The sequence below is a fragment of the Sinocyclocheilus rhinocerous genome, unplaced genomic scaffold, assembly GCF_001515625.1.
Source record: "Sinocyclocheilus rhinocerous isolate Xijiao unplaced genomic scaffold, SAMN03320098_v1.1 scaffold298, whole genome shotgun sequence".
Classification (NCBI taxonomy): Eukaryota; Metazoa; Chordata; class Actinopteri; order Cypriniformes; family Cyprinidae; genus Sinocyclocheilus; species Sinocyclocheilus rhinocerous.
The window spans coordinates 74,455-94,836 of NW_015650702.1; the positions used below are offsets into that span (position 1 = coordinate 74,455).

The 20,382-nt window shown below is 37.2% G+C and overlaps 1 protein-coding gene across 1 annotated transcript; it reads right to left on the reverse strand.

Moving 5' to 3' along the window:
• Window positions 1-1,595: 1,595 nt before the first annotated feature.
• Window positions 1,596-14,083, reverse strand: LOC107712352 (protein spinster homolog 2-like). The gene is made up of 9 exons (XM_016517576.1): window positions 14,028-14,083; window positions 13,362-13,428; window positions 11,656-11,729; window positions 11,377-11,566; window positions 8,805-8,870; window positions 8,216-8,314; window positions 5,248-5,411; window positions 2,210-2,246; window positions 1,596-1,767 (listed from the first exon to the last, which is right to left on the reverse strand). The coding sequence occupies exons 1-9, from the start codon at window positions 14,081-14,083 to the stop codon at window positions 1,756-1,758; spliced, it is 765 nt and encodes a 254-aa protein (XP_016373062.1). The 3' UTR covers window positions 1,596-1,755.
• Between the last annotated feature and the right edge of the window lie 6,299 nt (window positions 14,084-20,382).

The window sequence follows — 20,382 nt, forward strand, 5'->3', positions numbered from 1 at the left end:
AAATGTTGAGATGTTTCCTTTAAACTAGATAAGGACCTTCCTGTCATAGGTTAGACAGGGTCACTTGTGATTAGAAAAGCTCCTGTGATCAATACTTCTGATTGAACGCAGCCACAGTAAGCAGTTTTGGGGCGTTTGAGGCCATCAGCTCTGTGTTTAACTGAAGGAAAACACCTCATCATTATTGGTTGACTTTTTGGAGATATTTGGCCATTATGGGTCTTCTGTTCTTTGTGTGTTTTTGTTGGCGACTTAGTGTCAACGGGAGCTTTTCAGAAGTTTTTAGGTTCTGAGGTAATTCTGTACTCAGCTGTGGCTACGGTTGCAGATATTTGTGAACTTTCTCGATTTGCTTTCTTATGCGGTTTGGGTCACACCATGAGCAAATATTGTATTTTCATCTGTAATATGGATGAATGTGACAGCTGTTGCTAGGCACATTTTCTTATATTTTCAGCAACAGTCACTGGTTATGTAGGTGTTTCATGTCTTGTCAACACACTGGTGACCTTCTCCATCTACATTCTTCTTCTCTGGCGTCACAGAAACAGTTGCTGAGCAACAGAGGTGCAGTGTGCCTCTCTAAACAATGCTAGACTTCATCCAGTCCCCCAAAACTGGGCTGACTCTTACACTAGACGATGAAAATGAAACCTTTTGCTCTGCCCACCCCTCCCCTCCTCCTACCTCTGAAAGAGAGGAAGAGAGAGGGCTTCCTGCTCCAGGGCAGTGAAAGTCTCCTTTCTGTCCCCCCAGGTATGTGCTAATGGGTCTCTGTGACATTAGAGCCCTTTCATGTGCTGTAGGAGTGTAGCTCTGATTGGGTATTCCTGCTTCTAATCACTCTGTGAATCAGTAGTATGGAAGGGTCCTCCAAGAATGGACAGATTTTGTGATATTTTTAGTGATCTTCATCCAAGGCTGCATTTATTTGGTTAAAAATACAGTAAAAACAGTAGTGCTGTGAAATTTTATTTTAACACATTTAAAATATGTATTTTAAAATGTAATTTATTCCTGTTATGACAACTTAATTTTCTTTTGTAACAATATAAATGTCTTTACTGTCCCTTTTGATAAATTCAGTACATCTTTGCTGAATAAAATTAATATTTCTTACCAAAAACACAATTTTAAAGGACATTTTTGCATTTTTTAAAAGTTGTATTATAATTTAACAAACATGAATTAACAATGAATTATGGTATACTTTAAAAAATAATAGCATCAACAGATTAATAAATTCTGTACGGTCATGATACCTGCATAATCTTATTGTAAAGTGACAAGTGTACTTTTGTAATAATGTAAAAAAAAAAGACACTATATTGCACTTGTTTTGATTAAATAAGTTTATTTTGATCAGTTACATATAGGTGTATATCCCTGTGGGAGCATCACAGTAAACGTCCTAGATACTTTTCTTTATAATCACACTTGCTCTAAAAAATAAAATCACCTTGTAATTTCTGCTTGACATCAGAAATAGGTTCATCTTTACAGAATTCTTGTATGACAAGAAAATGTGCAATCTGAAATACTCAACTCTCACGATTCAGCAATTAAAATGATCTCATAAAGGTGCGACTTGAATTCAGAACGGCCTTCACAGGATGAAATGAAAAAGCAGAGATGATATGATAGCGGTGATCCGAGAGTGTATGTATAGTGAGTTAGCTGCTAGTTTTATTCCTTCTGTTTTTGTTTTTTTTCCTCCACTTGCCCATATTTCCATCCCATTGCAGCATCCCCATCTCATTTGGTAACCTGAGGGAATCAAAAAGACAAAGACAGGTCAGTCTCTGGCTGTTTGTGTTGTTGAATAAAACTTGGAGCAATAACATCCTAGTCTCTGGCTTCCCAACAGGATCCATCTGTCTGGTGCTGCTGGTGAGAAATGAAAAGGTGATGCCACCATGAGCCCAAAGTCTATTCTATTCTATTCTATTCTATTCTATGGTATTGTGATGCGCAAGGACTCCAATGTGTAAAACATAGGGTAAATAAAGGTTAAATGTGCAGCTCTGGAGTTTCATAAAGGTGGTATGTTATTATTTCTCCCCTTACAGTCCAGAATACCTTCTCATAAATAAGCTTGAACCATTGTATTCTCTATTTTAAAAGGTCAACAGAATAACAGTTTATAACAGTGTAAGGGGAAAAAGTGGGGGGGCCTTTGTTGGAGACTTGCAGGAATTTGAGGTCTTACCTTAACTGTGGACGGCGGCCGGGAAAGCTGGTTTACTCTGGAGAAAAAAAGAAGAAAAAAAAAACAGAATAATGAGGGAAAAAATTGTGTATAGTATTTATGCAATGTTTTTCATAATGGTACACTACACATCAGCAGGATCTCTTATTGGAGGGGTTTTCAAACTGGGTTGCAGATATTAATTAAATTAAAGGTATTAATTTAATGTGTTTAAGACAATATTTTTAACATTTACCAAATTTGATCTTATTTTGCCTGCTTTAAACTGGTTGGGAATCAAGAGATTAATCACAATTATTTTTATAGCCTTGGTTTTAAACAGTACGAACTTTTTTCCAGCTCACATAGCATTACTCTTAATAGTGGGTAAAATAAACTGATAACTTAATACCAAGTAAATATTCTCCAGATAATATAATAATAATAATAATAAATTATATTACCCAGTTTTTCATCTTTTGGGGTCCAAAAGTTTGATAACTTGAATTTACAAAGCAAATTCACAGCAGCATTATTGAAATACAACCATTTAGATGCAAAGCTCTGAGTAAAATGAGGTACAGCAGTGGTTTGATTCAGTGTGACCACAGGTGGTCAGGGTAGTGACAGAAGTTGGTGAGGATCCAGATTCTTAATGCGAGGAACACACTAATTCTGTGTAGAAGTACTTCAGTTCTCCTCCTCATCTTCACTGATGAGCATTTTCACTTCTTTCCTTTTTTCCCTATGATAAGATGCTCTCTTGCCTTCTTGTAATTCACTCTATTGGAAATCTCAATGGTGACACTTCACAGGCTGCTAGTGCTTTAACACGCAGTTCACAGGATGCTTATATCTACAGTACATCCCAATGGACACCATGCCAACTGATGCCAGGCAGCAAAGGATATGAGACAAATGTGTGCGTGTGTGTATTTTGTGACTGCCTGGGTGCCCAGTGTTTTCCCCTGCGCTATAAGCAGCTCCCTCATGGCCCAAAACAGCTTAAAGCCTAGAAATAAAGTACTCTTCAAGCTCAATATATACTCCTCCGCTCCAGTGAACGCCTTTCATTTTGCATGTTGTGTCCATAAATAGAGGAAGACAAAAAAGAATGCTATATTCATGTAACAAGATATTTGCGAATAAAGAACTACTGGGCCTGAAACAGCACGGATAAAATTCTATTTTTAGACTGCATGATGACTCGTGATGATGCAATGCTTATGAAAAATTGTGAGAAGGGTGTTATGTAAGAGTATTTGTTGGAAATGTATAATTGCACAGGCTCATAACAGCTGGATATAAGCTTATAGTGTATGCTGCATTCACAAATATAACTGCTTTAATCTGTAGCTGCTGCTTTTGGCATGCATGATATAGCACGTCATTACATAGCATATATAGCTGAAATTCAGTGGCGGCATAAAACCAGTGGTGTGGTAAAACTTCTGTATAAACTGCAACCAACAGTGGGAGTAAACTAAACTTTTTTTAAAACTGAAAGGTGGATTTGTTATCATAATTATTCTCAATTTAAGGTTCTTTTTATCTTATTCTAAATTTAAAAGTGAAGTATTTTTCATTTATTCTCAATTTAAATGAGTTTTTTTTTGTTATATTTTATTTGACATTTGAAGTGAAGTTAATGTTAAAATATGTTCTCTCATCCCTTTTTAATATACAGAGAAAACTACAAGTTTATTTCCCTGAAAAATGCACTGTGGTTCTTTAAAAATATTGCTCTGTTCCTATGAGTATCTGACCAGCTTAGCATAGCAACAATGGCTCCACCAATTGTGTGAGGGCTATCTCTTTATCTGACCAATAGTAGAAGTGGGAAGTGTTCAGGGAAACCTACTTGAAAATAGTCAGTTATATATTATTCTGTTTGACACAACAACTTTAAACCTAGACACTGTATTTTTTGTCAAGATTTATTCATGTTAGGATTGATTTATTTAAGACTTGTATCTGTGGTGCACTATTTGTATTCCACTACTTATGATATATAGCAGGAAAAAGAACAATTTAATAATCCTGCTGAGTAGCTCCATGTGAAAAATGACTATGATTATTAAACTGCCTGTTGTAATAGATGGCGAGACGAGAAGAGAAGTCAACCTCCTGGGCTGTCTCTAAGACCTATCGTGGGAAGATCTTCCGCAGTAATCCAACATACCACCCTGCCTAAAAATGTCCCCAAGCAGACAGGAAGGAAGTCATTTTTGAGTGGCAACACACACAGGAAATCCACTTGATAAAAGACGGCCGCAAAACAGAAAGTGAGTCGCAAAGTTTGGGTATCATGTTTGTCTTTACCTTTTAAGGCAATGGGACTTTTCCATAACCAAACTGGCATATGTTTTAGATGAAGGTCTGTTTTAAAATGTCTATGTTTAAATATACATATATAGGACAAAGTATCTTGCGATGGCTTATGTATGCCATGTTAAAATGAAATGACTTGTCTGGGTAGCTTGAATAGCAAGAGACAACATTGGGGTTTATTTGAAGTTTATTTTGTCTCATGTCGTCATGACTGTTACTAAATGCTACTTTCATAAAATTGTATAGTTAGCTTGTCTCTGCCTAATGCTAGTCTACTGAAATTACATTTATTTTGAAATCTCTCCTATACTGATTAATGATTTGAATATGGAAAGCTCTTGATCTACTAAAGCTCATCTGTAACCCACGTAAAGTGCCATTTCAATAGGCAGATCACTTCTGCAGAGTGTCTTTGTTTGAAAATATATCTCGATCTCTGTCCGTCTATCAATCTCGCTCATCCTCGCGGATTAATTGTCCACCTGAGGCTATTCACCAGGCACACAAAGATGGCCAAGGCTACCAAAATCACCATGGCAACCGGTATTCTCCGAATTGTCTTTGTCAGTGGAGGAAATGGGAAATGACAACCCCGTTTAGGAATGTAAAGTAAGGAACCCTTGAAACGGAAGCACCTCGATGCCTTAAGATAGTTTTCAGAATAATGGCTTAAAAGATTGGATTGAATTAGCGCTATGAAGGTTATGAGTAAAGGCCTAGGCACTCACTGTTTCTCCGCTTTGTCACGATCATCGAGGAAGAAAAGGGCGGTGGCCAGGAAGAACATCCCTCCCAAAACGATGACAAAGGGGCAGAGCATGAGGGCATAGCCCAAGCTCAGGAACTGCCATAACGCTGATGTAGTGTAGCTCTCCTGCAGCGCGTCTGATATCTGCAGGAACACATAGAAACACAAACAAAAGAGCACTCATTAGCAAACAAAGGAAAAGTCTGCTGCGAGTCGTCAGTGACATTAATGTAATAATTAACTTCCTAATATTGTCTTCAAGAGCTGCGCTGTATTAATCAGTTACTGGGCGAATGGTTAATTATGCTAATTTGTCTTAAGCTATTGGTATCTGTTGAACAGCAAGTCAATATATCTATAAAAAGACAATAAACATTAATTAAACTATTGATTTAATCAAGGAGACATTTAGTTCAGTTTCAATTTTACAAACTGATTTAATTTTATGCTGTGTGCTCCCTTAGGATTCACACAGTCAGTAGTTAGCAACTGGTTGTTAATGTTAAAGACCACATGAGGTATTTCCTATGTGATATCAGCAGGGGATATTGTCATTCTAAAGAGCATTTGATTGTATAAAAATAAAGTGTAGTGCGGGATGAGTCAGCAGTATTTTTGTTCCATTTTCCTGGAAGATCATTTTTAAATGCCTACATCTGCTAAAAATACATTGTCAACTTCTAGGAGTACACTAAAGGCCACAAAACTCAAATCCTGATTTCATTCATCACTCATTCGTTCAGACCTGTGAACAGAAAACAAGAGGATGTTTCCAGTGCTAATATGCAAAAATGCTTTGTTCTGGCTATTCTAAAGTAGCATATTATTAGAAAATAAAGCAAAAGCTGTATATTTTGACAAAGGCACTAAGAGCAGCATTAAAAAGACATTTAGAAGCACTAATAATCTCCTCAGTGTCCATCTAACTGACTTTAACTTGGCTAATCCTTTATCAGCACTAGCGTGTCTCAAGTCTCATGGGCCAGCTGACTCTAAAAGGTGTGTGAGTAGGTGCTGACAGTGAGGTCTGTGTGTTGTTGTACATACTTAACCATATTTTGGGGACAAATAGTTACCCAGAAGTGAGATAAATCTGACAAAAACCTCCTTATGGGGATGTCATTGTTTGTAAAACTGATAAGTAAATAGAGGGTTATTTTAATTGTAATAATGCAGAAAGTTTTGTGTAAGGGTTAGGTTATAGTATCTGCAACTAGCTGTATATAAAAAATAAAAATAAAAGTCTACATAATGCCCCTATTTAGACAGCTAAGCAAACGTGTATTTGTGTGCACGCACAGACCACACTCCTGTATGTGTGTGTATATGTTGGCCTTCATGATGCCAAACATGAACTATTTTTTCTGATAAAAATAGGGCTGAGGTTGAACATTTCTGGTGCGTGTCTAATGAGGTTTTTTGCAACAAAAAAAAGATGGTAGATTTCGGTTGATAGCCTATTTTTATAGATAATTACACCACCCACTGCCTGAGGGTATAGATTCACACAGGTACTCTGAATGTTTTTACATCAGTTAGAGTGAAATGGAGCATTACCAGGTATTTAGGAAATGTTATTCATTCACAGGTCTAGTGCACACATTGTTCAGTTTTTAGAAGAACGTGTTGTCTGCCTGCCACATGTTCTTAAATTTCTTTCCAGTTGTCTTCGGTAAGCTATTGGATGTCACTGCTCTCATAACAGCTTAATGTCTGGAAAAACTATAGTGTCTCTGCCCTGTGTCAAAGTTCATGTGGTTTTTCTCTAAAATCTCTTCTTCTTTTTGTTATTCAGAGCTGGCAGATTTTTTTGTGACAGAAGTACGTCACAGCCACCATCACACTAGCCTGCCAGACCTCCGGAGTGAAATTTAGGTCAGATTCAACATCAAGTCATTAAATCATTAACTGTGCTCAAACACCACCTGTCTAGCACATTCCAATTGGAAAAATATTGTATAAACAATATAAAGGTAGATTAGACACACTTCTTCGCTTCTGCTCTTATGCCAGTGTATTGAAGTGTATGTGTGAGACAGATAAAGAACAAACACTGCAAATGCACTTTTGTTGCAAGAGGTTGAAGGTGATAAAGGAATAAGGGAACAATGGGTCTGAACCCTGAGTCCTACATGACAGAGGGCTCTGAACCTGTCAAAAGCACGGACAGGAGTTACTGTTTTACTTGGATCAACTCCAGTGACTCCTGTTCGGAATGCTAGGAATGTCTACAGGAGTCGGAAGTCTAGGAAACACAGTGTGCTTTTTCCGGAGTGAAGAAGAATGATGAATTTATGCTGCACTGTGATCGGTTTGGCTTTGTTTTCTTAACATGAACAAGAGTGGAAATCGGGGTCAGCGTACAAAATCATAGAGCACAATGTCACACGGCACAAGGCGGCGTAGCTTATTGTTACACAGAAGTGTTTAAGAGACCGAAGGGAACACTTGTGGATGAATGTAGCCTTGAATGAGCTGGTGACTGGCATATATACAAACACAATCATGTCTCCTGTGGAAAGGTATTACTGGAAAGACACAAATCAGAAGGAGCGGGAAAACCTTCAGAGGGCTTTTGTGTAATTCTGCTATTGTGAACTAGAAAAGGAGCCATACATCTTTCTTGTGTGGCTTTGAGAGCTCAAAATCGCTGACTTCCTCTTTCTAGCATTACGTTTTCTCTCTAAACTACTTGCGTGTCAATAACCTGATTCTTCTTTATGGTTGTCTATTTAGTGCGCTCTGACTTTTGTGGGTATTGAAATGTTGTTTGAAAATCTGTTGGCTTGTATGTAAAAAGACCCTTTCAGTGTTTTTTTTAGACTTCATTTAGGTGGTTCAGACCTTAATTAGACTGACCAGACCCCCAAAACCACCCTATAATGTCTGAACATGCCAAGTACTCAATACTGAGCAGTTCCTCTGTCATATGTGCGAGTCATCCTTACCAAGCCAATGAGGTACGGGCTCCCAGCATCCCCTAGTAAATGCGAGGTGAAGCCCTGGAAGGCAACAGCAGTGGCTCTTCTGGTCGGTATGACAACATACTGGAGAGAGAAAAGAGGTGATATGAAAACAGCAGTGAGAATTTCACATTAAATCATAACAAGAAAACAAAAGTACCACGAGTGCTCACTTAAGCAGGCGCTTTACACTGACCGAAGCTGACTGGAGTTTAAGTATGCAGTAAGACATTGGCTGACTCAACTTCATGACAGCTTTTCTTGCTAAATCTTTCACTCTGCTTTACATGCACTCTCTGTTTACTGCTCTGACTTCACTGGCTTCCTTCAGACAAAAACATTCAAACTGAAAATGTTATTTCGTTTTATTTTCCATGAGTGGCGTTTCCATTAAGTGCAATCAAAGGCAGCAATTTTGTCTTGGGCCCCACCCAGGCTATACCAAACCTCGTAGTCATGCATCCCACCATTCAAAATAAGAAACTAGCCTGAGAAGATGACCAGTTTTGTTACAGTTAAAGGCTTTAAAGTTTCCACTCGATGCAGCAGATAAATACAGGCTTTCAATACGAACCATTAAAATGTCCGCCGTAATGGCCCAGTTCAAAAAGAGCAGCGTCTCTCCGATGAAAATGCAGATCTGAGGAGAAAAATAGAAGAAGAAAGGCCAATTATATTTCATTTTATCCTTTAAAATGAGAAATGTACATAAATACATACTGATAGCAGGGTTTGCAGTTGGTCAAAGGCTAAATTAACCCGGCTCATCTACTAAATCAAAAAACCCCAATAAATGTTGTGGAATATGAAAACGTGTCATTATACTGTGGTTGCAATATATGCAATTTTTGATTTGAGGGCAATAGAACCGTGTCTTGCTCCAAACCGTAAAAAAGAGACTAGTGGTTAGCATTATACTAGAGTGGAACCTAAAATGTCTGGTGGCTGAAAACGTGTTACATTTAACAAGTTATTTTAACAGACTCACGAGAACAGACTAACTGACTTAGGCATTCCCACACAAATTAACTGATATCCCTCAGTGTCTGGTCTGGATTTTCTAGGTGCTTATGGCAGATTGAGACACAAGGATTGAATATCTCCACTAATCTTAGTGACTTGACAGATTGTAGATGGTCTCTCCACATCTCTGAGGCCAGAATGCAGCTGACGGCAGCTGCTGGGGTCAAACCAGATGGGATTGTGCAATGAACTGTAGGTTGCAGGGGAATTTGATCGTTCAAGTGGCCGTTCTGACTTTGACAGGGTCTTATGTTGGGCTCAGAGTGATATGTTGAGCAGGGCTGGCAGAGGGATGACCTCAGGGTGTAAAACAGAGGTGACGGTATTAGTTCACGGGTCTAGAAACTTCCATTTATATGTCGGTGTGAAAAAAATATCTGAAAGTGAGGAAATGAAAGCGTGTGTGTTTGGACATGTATGAAACTCTGTCCCAAAGTGGCTTGAGGCTCAGACAGCGTGACGGACGGACAGACAGGCTAAAACTGTAAAGCCCTGCAGAACTCTGGTTAAGGGCTGAAGTGTGCTGACGAGACAGCAGCTGGAACAGACCCTGACAGAGCTCCAGCGTGCTGTCACATTCTCAGACTGCACATCTGTCACTATCTATTTTTCACACTCCAAATATTTTCCCTCCTTAAAGTTTTGGATTCCTTGTTTTTCGTATGCTCCATTTGGATGTAATTACAGAAGCCTCTGGACAAGTGATTGAAAAGGGCGCTCATGTCTTTAGTTGGGAGCTGGGTATATTTTTACCCAGAACTGACACTGTAATGTTACCTGTTTGACAAGATGGCATGAGGGCCTGTGGTCCAAATGATGTGTCATTCATTTCTATAAATATCTTAAAATTGATCATTTACTGTAAAATTTGTCCTGTTGCTCTAAGTGAGACTGACAGGCGTTTACTTTTTACTTTTCCACATTTTCCAATTTATTATAAAGTGATAAATGACAATATACACCACTGTTCAAAAGTTTTGAGTTGGTACTTTTTAATGTTTTTGGAAGAAGTCTCTTATGCTCACCAAGGCTGCATTTATTTGATCAAAAAAATACTGTAAAAACAGTAATATTGTGAAATATTATTACAATTTTAAGTAATATATTTGAAAGTGTAAATTACTTATTTGATTGCAACACTGAATTTTCACCATTACTTCAGTCCTCAGTGTCACACGATCCTTCAGAAATCACTTATATATTCTGATTTAGTGCTAAAGAAACATTTCTTATTATTATCAATGTTGAAAAAGGTTGTACTGGTTAATATTTTTGACCATTTTTAGGATTCTTTGATGAAAAGTTAAAAACAACTGACTTTATTTCAAATAGAAATCTTTTGTAACATTATAAATGTATTTACCATCGCTTGATCAATTTAGTACATCTTACTAAATATTCCATTTCTTAATATAATTTTTAAATGATTTTTATTATACTATAAATTGTTATTCTTTTCTTGCGCCCTTTATTTTGCAATATTCAAACTCTTATGAAAAGAGTTCATGTGACCCAAACTAGACAACTGAGCAGCCAGGTCTACCCACAGGTAAGACTGTCTGCCTTATTATAAATATTTTCAAAGTCATCACAATTTTTAACAAAGGCACAAGAGGTTGCAAAACCAGGTGATTTTGAGGGTACAGTTCGTGACCAGTCTTTCATTTTAAGATAAGATGGCAAACGTTGAGCAAGCTTAGGGGTTCTCAAACATAACACCAGATAGATGGCATTATCACAGTGCACTGGGTTCTTCTGTCCATAGGAAAGACAAACAGTCTCTAAAATATTTTCTCATCAGGCTTCAGTTCTTATCATAAACACTTACGAGATTCCCAGTCCGGTTTGGCCCTTGCATTTAGTTCTGACCTGATTGTTTTTTTGTTAAAAGAACGAGCGTGACCTGGTAGAAGTTTTTGTTTTCTTATGCAGCATAACTTTTTTCTATTAGTGACTCAGAAATGCCACAGCCCATTGTTTCTCAGCAGTTACTGTGAAAACTGCTCCCTTTTCCTGCTTTACATGCCAATTAAACAAGTACGCAGCGCCTGTCGCTCTTATTCTTTTAGTATTGGGTGTTTTGAAGTAAGTTGAAACTGAACAGTCAAAATAGAGCTACTTACATATGCTCCCACAATGCTCTTCTTGGCCACAACAAAGATGAGGCAGATGAAGATAGCAGAGCCCAGCATGCTGACCGCACACACCAGCGGGTCGGCACGCTCCGTCTTCTGTCGGCAGAGCCGTGTGGTCACGGCACCGATCACCACTCCCAACAGCCCCGTCACACAGGTGATGGCTCCGAATATCAAACTGGAGATGAGAGAGAAATACAGTCGTTGTCAAAAGTGTAATGTTTGCATTTGTACATTACATTTTCAGCGGTATGTGTATGTTGGGACCTGTCTTTGCTGCTGCATGGTTGATAGGTGCAGCTCACTGCTGTCTTCTGCACCACCTGAGCTCTGACCAGGTACTTCTGCACAAAATTGTGTCTCTTATGGGAGTGTTTGTGTGCATGTAAATATCTATTCATCTGCGCTGCACAACAATTACAGTATTTTAGTAAATTTTCTTATTTTCTAGTTTAAAAAAGCTATTATTTTATAAAAATGATATCTTAATATACACTACCATTTAAAAAGTTTGTAGTCGGTAAAATTTATGTTTCAAATAAATGCTTTTGTTTTGAACTTTCTGTTTATTAAATAATTCTGAAAAAAAAAGTATCAGTTTCCACAAAAAATGTTTAGCATCTCAACCATTTTCAATATTGATAAGCAGGCTAATGTTTCTTGAGCACTAAATCAGCATATTTGAATGATTTCTGAAGGATCATGTCAAAGGTGCAAATTACATTTTAAGTATCTAAAAATAGAAAACCCCAAACGTATATATGCATATTTATGTATTTTTTTTCTTACACCACTGGCATTTTTTTAAGCGTAATTATAAAAGAAATGTGGTCAGACGTATGCTTAAAACAAGAATAAAAATTCAATTAGGTAACAAAAATAAACTTCAAATTCAAAATAAAGTCTCCAAATACTAGTCTAAGGTTATGTCCACAAGAAGCCAGAGCTTACCCTATTCAATCTTTTTTTTCACCTCGTCTCAAGAAATATCTGAGTCCACACGAAACCGTCACAAAGCGATGTAGTATACATGCCAGACCAGCAGGTGGAACTGTAATTCTGCCACAGAGATACACTCAAAAAGGGAGAAGAAGACTTGGACTATGCGCATAAACCTTGCGTGCGGTATACAAACGAACATGGAACAATACATTTAAGTTTTTGTAAGCTTGAGAGGGTTTAACAAGTCTCCTTTTAGGCCTAAGAGCTTGACAGCCAAACCTCGTTGGAGTTTTAAGAGGCAGCCACACATCAAGCATAATTCAAGTTCACGATAAGACACTCTTTTTGACCTTTTTGGATTCTTTATGACCCAGCGAAAGGAACGCCCAACTGTTAAAGTTTAAAATGAACAAGTGAAGCGGCTGGTTTTAAAACAGCACTGAGCTAATGAAGGATAAAAAATCTAAAGCACCTCAGAGGCCTCTTACTTTCTCCAAAAAAGTTGTTTTTGCTCTCTCTCTTTCACTGCCCAAATAGTTATAGGCCACAGCCCTTCCTCTCACTCAGTCATTTCATAAATTAGTAATTTTAGCTGCATGAAAAGGTGCTCGGCTTGGCTCTTTAGGTTAGCGCTGTGGTACATCAAGGCTACTGAGGAATATCCCACAACAAAATGGTCTGTGAGCTCCTGGGTCTCTGCAGTACAAAGACCGCAGTGAGAACTGCGAAGACCTTGTTCTTCACGGATTGCGTGTATGAGCAGGACCCGAGAGAGCTGGAAGTAATGCTAAATTAATGCGCTTAAGCTAGTTGGGTTGTCAGTGCCAATTGCACAGGCTTCAAAGGGGGCAGGAATGCTATGTTGCTTTTTCAAGAGACGGGCCGAAGGTATTTTGGGATTCACCTGTCTGCCATGGGTTTTAGGGATATTTTTGACCTGTACGAGAGGAAATGGTGTGTATTTGTGAAGGCTGTGCATGCTTCCTCTAAAATATTGATACAGCACACTGAGATATTTCAACAGCTCTTACCCTCAGAGCCCAGTACCAGTGCCCTCCAGCGTCTTTAGCGATGGATCCCAGGATGTAGCCCAGACCGCTGCGGACAGAGAGCAAAACATGTCATTATACGCAAGCAAATATATCGTATTCCAGGAATAAACATCCACTCTCCGGTTGGTTTGCTGGGCATAGCTGGTATAAGCCAGGGCTATTTTAGTTTTGAATTTTAATGTAGTTTTTGTTTGTTTTCAATTTATATTTACATTTTAGTAGTTTACGCCTGCCAATTAATGTGATAACCGGTGAAATTAACATGTAGAAATTTACATTTATCAGCATAACTACATTTATTTTATTTTATTTTAGTTAGCATTGAATTCATAAAAATATATTCTTATTTAGTTTTAGTTGTTTAGTTTTGTGTTAAAATAACACTGGTCTTAGCTGGTCTAGCTTGTCTTTCATCCTGCCCAAGCTGTTTTTGAGCTGGAGTAGCTGATCTAGCAGCCAGCCCCAACTGGTTTTCATTTAGTGTAGATGGTTAGCCAGCTGGTCTCCCAACCTGACCAGTTGACAAGTGCCAAAAACCCCTCTAAAACCAGCAAACCAGACTAGCCTGACCATCTTAAACTGGTTTTAGCAGTTTTTAAAAGCTGTTTTGCCATGTGTCTGCCTCATTGACTTGGTCTGTCGTACCCACTTCCTGTGTTCCCAGACACGCGAGCCAGGCTGTCGCTCAGCAGGTAAACCATATTGTTTATCTTTGACTGCCCCTGGCATATCCCACTGATCGACCAGTCTGACCTGGCCCATCAAACAATAGGACCTTATCAGTTAATACATATGGCTCTCAACATGAGTGTCCACTGGACCTCATTCAATGTCAAGAACCCATTAATTAAACTTATTTAATTAACCATCTAAACTTAATTGTTTATTCATCAAAATGGCCACTTGGGACCTTACTGATGTTCTTGATTGGATGAGAGGTTTTAGATATTAATTTCAGGGGTGTGCGATGTGGTGCTACCATTTTTATATGTCTGTACATTTTTGTACACAAGTTGTCAGTATTACTCTGTATCTCCATGTTTATTAGTAACTAAAATATTTTCCATGCCCATAAGAGGACTCAAATTTCCTGCTAAACATTTCTCTCATGGCTGAAGGCACTTCCTGGAAACAGTAACAACCTGACTGCAGATAAACAGTGCTCTAGACAGGAAGTGAGGCGGCACACTGTAGCGCTCTAGTCTTTCACCTCTTATTGTTCGTACTGTCGATCGTTTGTTAGGGCCGAACCCAGTTAGCTTGCAAATACCTCAACTCTCCTATTTTTCCATCTCATCCTTTCCTCTAAGTGCGTTCAGTCTCTCATCGATACTATTACTAGCCCTCAGAACAGGTCTTTTGGTGACAGCTGCTGTGTCCAGATATTTCTTTTCCTCAGTTCAGTGTGTGTTATTCGAATGCATGTATAAAACTCTAGTTTGTGCACTAGCATTTCGTGTTGTTGTTTGTCTTCCACATCAGATTAACAATTAAACTGCAAGATGTTGTATGTGAACGTAATGCAGCTAAAAATGCTGCACACCTACAGTCATGAATTTTTTATCACCTTTCCTCTGATTATTTCCCCCCTTTTCTCTCTAGTCTTCTTCCAGCTCAGTGAGCAAAAGAAAATTCCCGTGTTAAGTGACTGTAATAGGTCAGCTTAAAGTCTTTCACAGCAGCAGCAGATTTAGAATATCAGTCTATTTGGCCCATCTGAGGCGGTGACCAGTGACCACACAAAACGCTGAGCTCAATTCTCCACAACTGACCTTTACTGAGTTGAGATGGTATCTGAGATTATCTGGCTGTCAGAAGCTGTTCCCTTCAGCTGCAGTTCACCTAACCTGACACGAAATGTCTTCATTTACATTACAGTTCTCATCCATGGCTGGTTAAATAGCAATAAAATGACCAAGTTGGATATCAAATTGTATTATATGACTAACAATGCAAAAGTGCTATTGTAAAATCATCTCTAATGAACATCTGCACACCTTCAATTAAATTGCTTAAGCAAAATTAAATCACCTGGACTCCCTGTGTATTTGGTTTATTGCAAGCTCTGGTGGGATTAGAGGTAAGCATGGAGACTTGAACACAGGTGGAAAATGGATTTGTTTGGCTATTAGGAATCAATATTTCCTTTAAATGTTTACACATCTGATATTAATATTATATTGCAAGGTTTATTTGAAATGAGTGATTTTATTACTGATTTAGCTGCAAATAAATGTCTATCATTGTAAATAGCTGAATAAGATAAGAACGGTTTCTCTCATCGCTCAACATCATTGTGGGTTTTTTCACTGCAACTAAATTGGCATTTATTCTAATAGTTTATTTTTAGAGATCTCACAATTCTCTGTTTATTTATTGTTGCAAAATGGATTGTAAATATGACAAGTGGGTCCTTTTACCTATTTTATACTTGAAAATGAATAGATGTATGTGTATTGGTTGGCCTTGATAGTACCTGGTAATAGACTGAGAGAAAAAATACAATGGTATTGCTTATCATTAAAGGGGTCATATGATGCGATTTCAATTTTTCCTTTCTCTTTGGAGTGTTACAAGCTCTTGGTGCATAAAGAAGATCTATAAAGTTGCAAAGACTAAAGTCACAAATCCAAAGAGATATTCTTTATAAAAGTTAAGAGTCAACCACGCCTACCTAAAACGGCTCGTTCTAACACACCCCACATACCTACGTCACTATCTGGGAAGAGTTGCATAACGCCGCCCAAATAGTGACGTAGGTATGTGGGGGCGTGTTAGAACGAGCCGTTTTAGGTAGGTGTGGCTGACTCTTAACTTTTATAAAGATGAGGTAACATTAACGTGATGATTATGATGGTGATGAGGAGTCTATGTAAATATGAGATGATCTGCAGATTTCTCTTGGTGGAGAACATTATATAACAGCCCACCGCCCTGGGTCGGATGATTGACAGATAAAGGGATATCTGCAGTCTCCGCGCTCATGTATGCATATGTGCATGTGTGTGCGGTCTTGGAGAATCATGTGACTTTGATGCAGAGTGGCTTGGTCTGTCAGTATCGACTCAGCATAGCAGATCGAGGGGATTAGCGCATTTATACCCCCCGTTGCGTTTGGCCGGCATACTTTGACCACACACACACACGCATCTTATAGATATAAATGCAGTCTCCACATGCTCACTGACAAAACAAAAAAAGGCTAACGGGAAGCAAACTGCACACACATACACACTAGATATCATTAAAATCAGTTATCGTAGCCACAAGGAACATTCCTTCGTTGTCATTTCGCAGTCTTCCTCTCATTAACGTGGCCTTTTAATTAGCTGCCACTCTCTATCTCTGTAGCAATAACCTCCCTGGAGACCGGCCCCACATGCACACATACAATTTGACTGAGATGGTCTGTAAGGGATTCTAGATAATAAGCATCAATTTAATCTTAATGTTTTTTTGGCCTGCCTTACTCAGTTTGGCTTTACTGTTGTCTCACTTCCTCTCATAGGTTTATTGACCTGTTCACATACATTTTAAAGAAGAAGTTTAGATACTGCCTGTATGTCAAACAGATTTTCTGTTCTTTTTATATTATCTGTAACTATAGTTCTGATGGCTAAAGTAAATATAAGTTCCATTTATACTATGATATTATAAAGACAAAATGTTGTTTAAAATTTAATTTATTGGTATTTATGTTGTCACTTTGCAGTACTAAAGCCAAAAGAAATGATTAACATAATGTCAGGAAAATTAATCATTCAAAATAATAATTAATTTATTCGTAAAATTGCTTTGTAAAGCACTTAATGATTAATAGCCAAAGTGTGCATGAGCAAAAAAAAACAAATAAAAAATAAATAAATAAATATAGTATAAATATAGTCTTAAGTAGCACGGGTATGTTTTTAGCAATAGCCAAAAATACATTGTATGGGTCAAAATTATCGTTATTAAATTATTCTTTTTCTTTTATGCCAAAAATCATTAGGATATTAAGTAAAGATCATGTTCCATGAATATATTTTGTAAATTTCCTACCGTAAATATATCAAAAATGTATTATTATTAGTAATATGCATTGCTAAGGACTTCATTCGGACAACTTTAAAGGCGATTTTCTCAATATTTTGATTTTTTTGCACCCTCAGATTCCAGATTTTCAAATAGTTGTATCTCGGCCCTGCCTTACTCAGTTTGGCTTTACTGTTGTCTCACTTCCTCTCATAGGTTTATTGACCTGTTCACATACATTTTAAAGAAGAAGTTTAGATACTGCCTGTATGTCAAACAGATTTTCTGTTCTTTTTATATTATCTGTAACTATAGTTCTGATGGCTAAAGTAAATATAAGTTCCATTTATACTATGATATTATAAAGACAAAATGTTGTTTAAAATTTAATTTATTGGTATTTATGTTGTCACTTTGCAGTACTAAAGCCAAAAGAAATGATTAACATAATGTCAGGAAAATTAATCATTCAAAATAATAATTAATTTATTCGTAAAATTGCTTTGTAAAGCACTTAATGATTAATAGCCAAAGTGTGCATGAGCAAAAAAAAACAAATAAAAAATAAATAAATAAATATAGTATAAATATAGTCTTAAGTAGCACGGGTATGTTTTTAGCAATAGCCAAAAATACATTGTATGGGTCAAAATTATCGTTATTAAATTATTCTTTTTCTTTTATGCCAAAAATCATTAGGATATTAAGTAAAGATCATGTTCCATGAAGATATTTTGTAAATTTCCTACCATAAATATATCAAAACTTCATTTTTGATCATTAATATGCATTGCTAAGGACTTCATTCGGACAACTTTAAAGGCGATTTTCTCAATATTTTGATTTTTTTGCACCCTCAGATTCCAGATTTTCAAATAGATGCATCTCAGCCAAATGTTGTCCTATCCTAACAAACCATACATCAATGGAAAGCTTATTTATTCAGCTTTCAGATGATGTATAAATCTCGATTTCGAAAAAAAAAATATATATATATCACATTTACGTACTGTGCAATGTTAACTACAGCAGGCAACTAGGCCTTGGTTTTTGTGAATAAGGCACAATCTGTTATTATCGGCCTAATTTGCATAGAAAGTGGTGCGTTTGACTTCTGATTAATTGATATATTCACGATGTAGCTTGGTTCAACAACTTGATTGTTGTCAAGTCTTAACTACCAGTGGCAACAAATGCTGTTTTGATTTGTAATTTTAGCGGCTTTTGTGACTCTTAATGACATGAGTGAGTGAGGCCTGGATAAAAGTTTTTTTGTGTGTCTTTTTCATAGGTTAAATTTTGTTTTATTATACTTTATTTATCTATTTTTTGTTCAATGTCAGTTTTTCCATTTTTTTCCCTCTACATCTATGTTTCTATGTTTAGATATCTGCATGACGCACTCCAGTAAGGTCCTGAATTTGTGTAGTATGCCCAGATTCTATTCTTTTGTATTATATACTATATATACTATGCACCTGCATGCTTATAGAAAGTACTTTATTAACAGTTGAAAATTGGCATTCCCTGATGAACTCTTTGCTCTGAATTAGCATGCTAGACAGATCAGGATGTTCTTTCTTAATAGGGTGAGTTTCACGTTAAGGACAGATTCCTGACAGAGGGACAAAGACTAGACATTTACATTTACATTTAGTCATCTAGCAGATGCTGATTCAGAGCGATTTACAAATGAGAAACAAAGTAGACAAGCTTAAAGAGCAAGTACACACTTTAAGCTTTTTTTCCTGCATGGTTTAGTTAAAAAAAAACTATTGCACTGTTGTTCAAACCAAAACATTAGGCATACATCTTCATGCTGAAATAAACTATATTAAAAGCTCTTTTGTAGCTCTCCAGAATACTTAATTTTGATTGGCCATCCTCACCATTTTGCAGGCAAATTTTTTTATGTAATGACCAATGAACAGTATACTGTATTATTTCCAATCAACCGTTTGCCTTCATAGCATTTTTTTATAAGAATAACTATTATTCATTTTTATTTTTTATTTTTTCTTAATTTCTATGTAATTTCATTACTTTACTAAGTTAATTTAATTACTATTAAATTCTTTGTTAAAATTTCCTCATTTTTATTTAAATGTTTGACTGAAGAGGTTTTTTTCTGTAGTTTGCCCTCTGCAAGGTGTTCTGACCTGAAGTTATTCCCCTGAAGCATGAACATACTTCCTCATAATGGTATTTCTGAGATGCCTTGAGGCATGTCACACACCTCACCTGTCCGTCCAGGTGACTACTGTGGGAATTTTCGACTTAAAGCAAGTACGCTGCTTTATGTGACCTCCAATGGTGTTTTTCTGAGGGGATTTATTAAGAAAACATGAGCAACTGTGTAATGTGTTTCAAGCGGCTTATTCACCGCCTGTAAATGTCATTCTAGATTCGCTCTCGTTTAGAGCGCAATGTTCCTCTGTCACTCACCGCTACTTGCCTTCTATTTAAAATTCATGCTGTCTTGAAACTGTCAGAAAAGCTCCCAGATAAATGAGTGCACATACTCACACTCCTCTGTTATCCTCCTTATTTTTTTTTCTTTGAGGGATAAAAGATGATATAAAGATAGATTACATCCCGTCACAGTTCTGACAGACACTGCACCTTTACCCCTTGCTTACTTGCTTTCTTTAACCCTTCTGTCAGAGCGTGGTGACCCTTCATATTTGGTCTTTGTCATGCAGGATCCCACTAGTTCTTCAACTTTATATTCCACTGCTATAGTTAGCCTCACAACGGGTTTGCTGTTTTCCATGCTTTGTTTTTAGCAACAGGAACCAAAGAGACTAACTGCTCTGGCTTAATATATACAGTAGGTTATTTGTATATACCCTATCATACCCACAAATATTGAAAACCATCTTGGAGTCCACGGAAAAGTCCTTTTCTGGAATATTTCTTTGGGTTTTACACAAACTTTGCATTATGTTTGCAGTGGAAGAAATGGTTTCAGAAATTGTGGTACAGT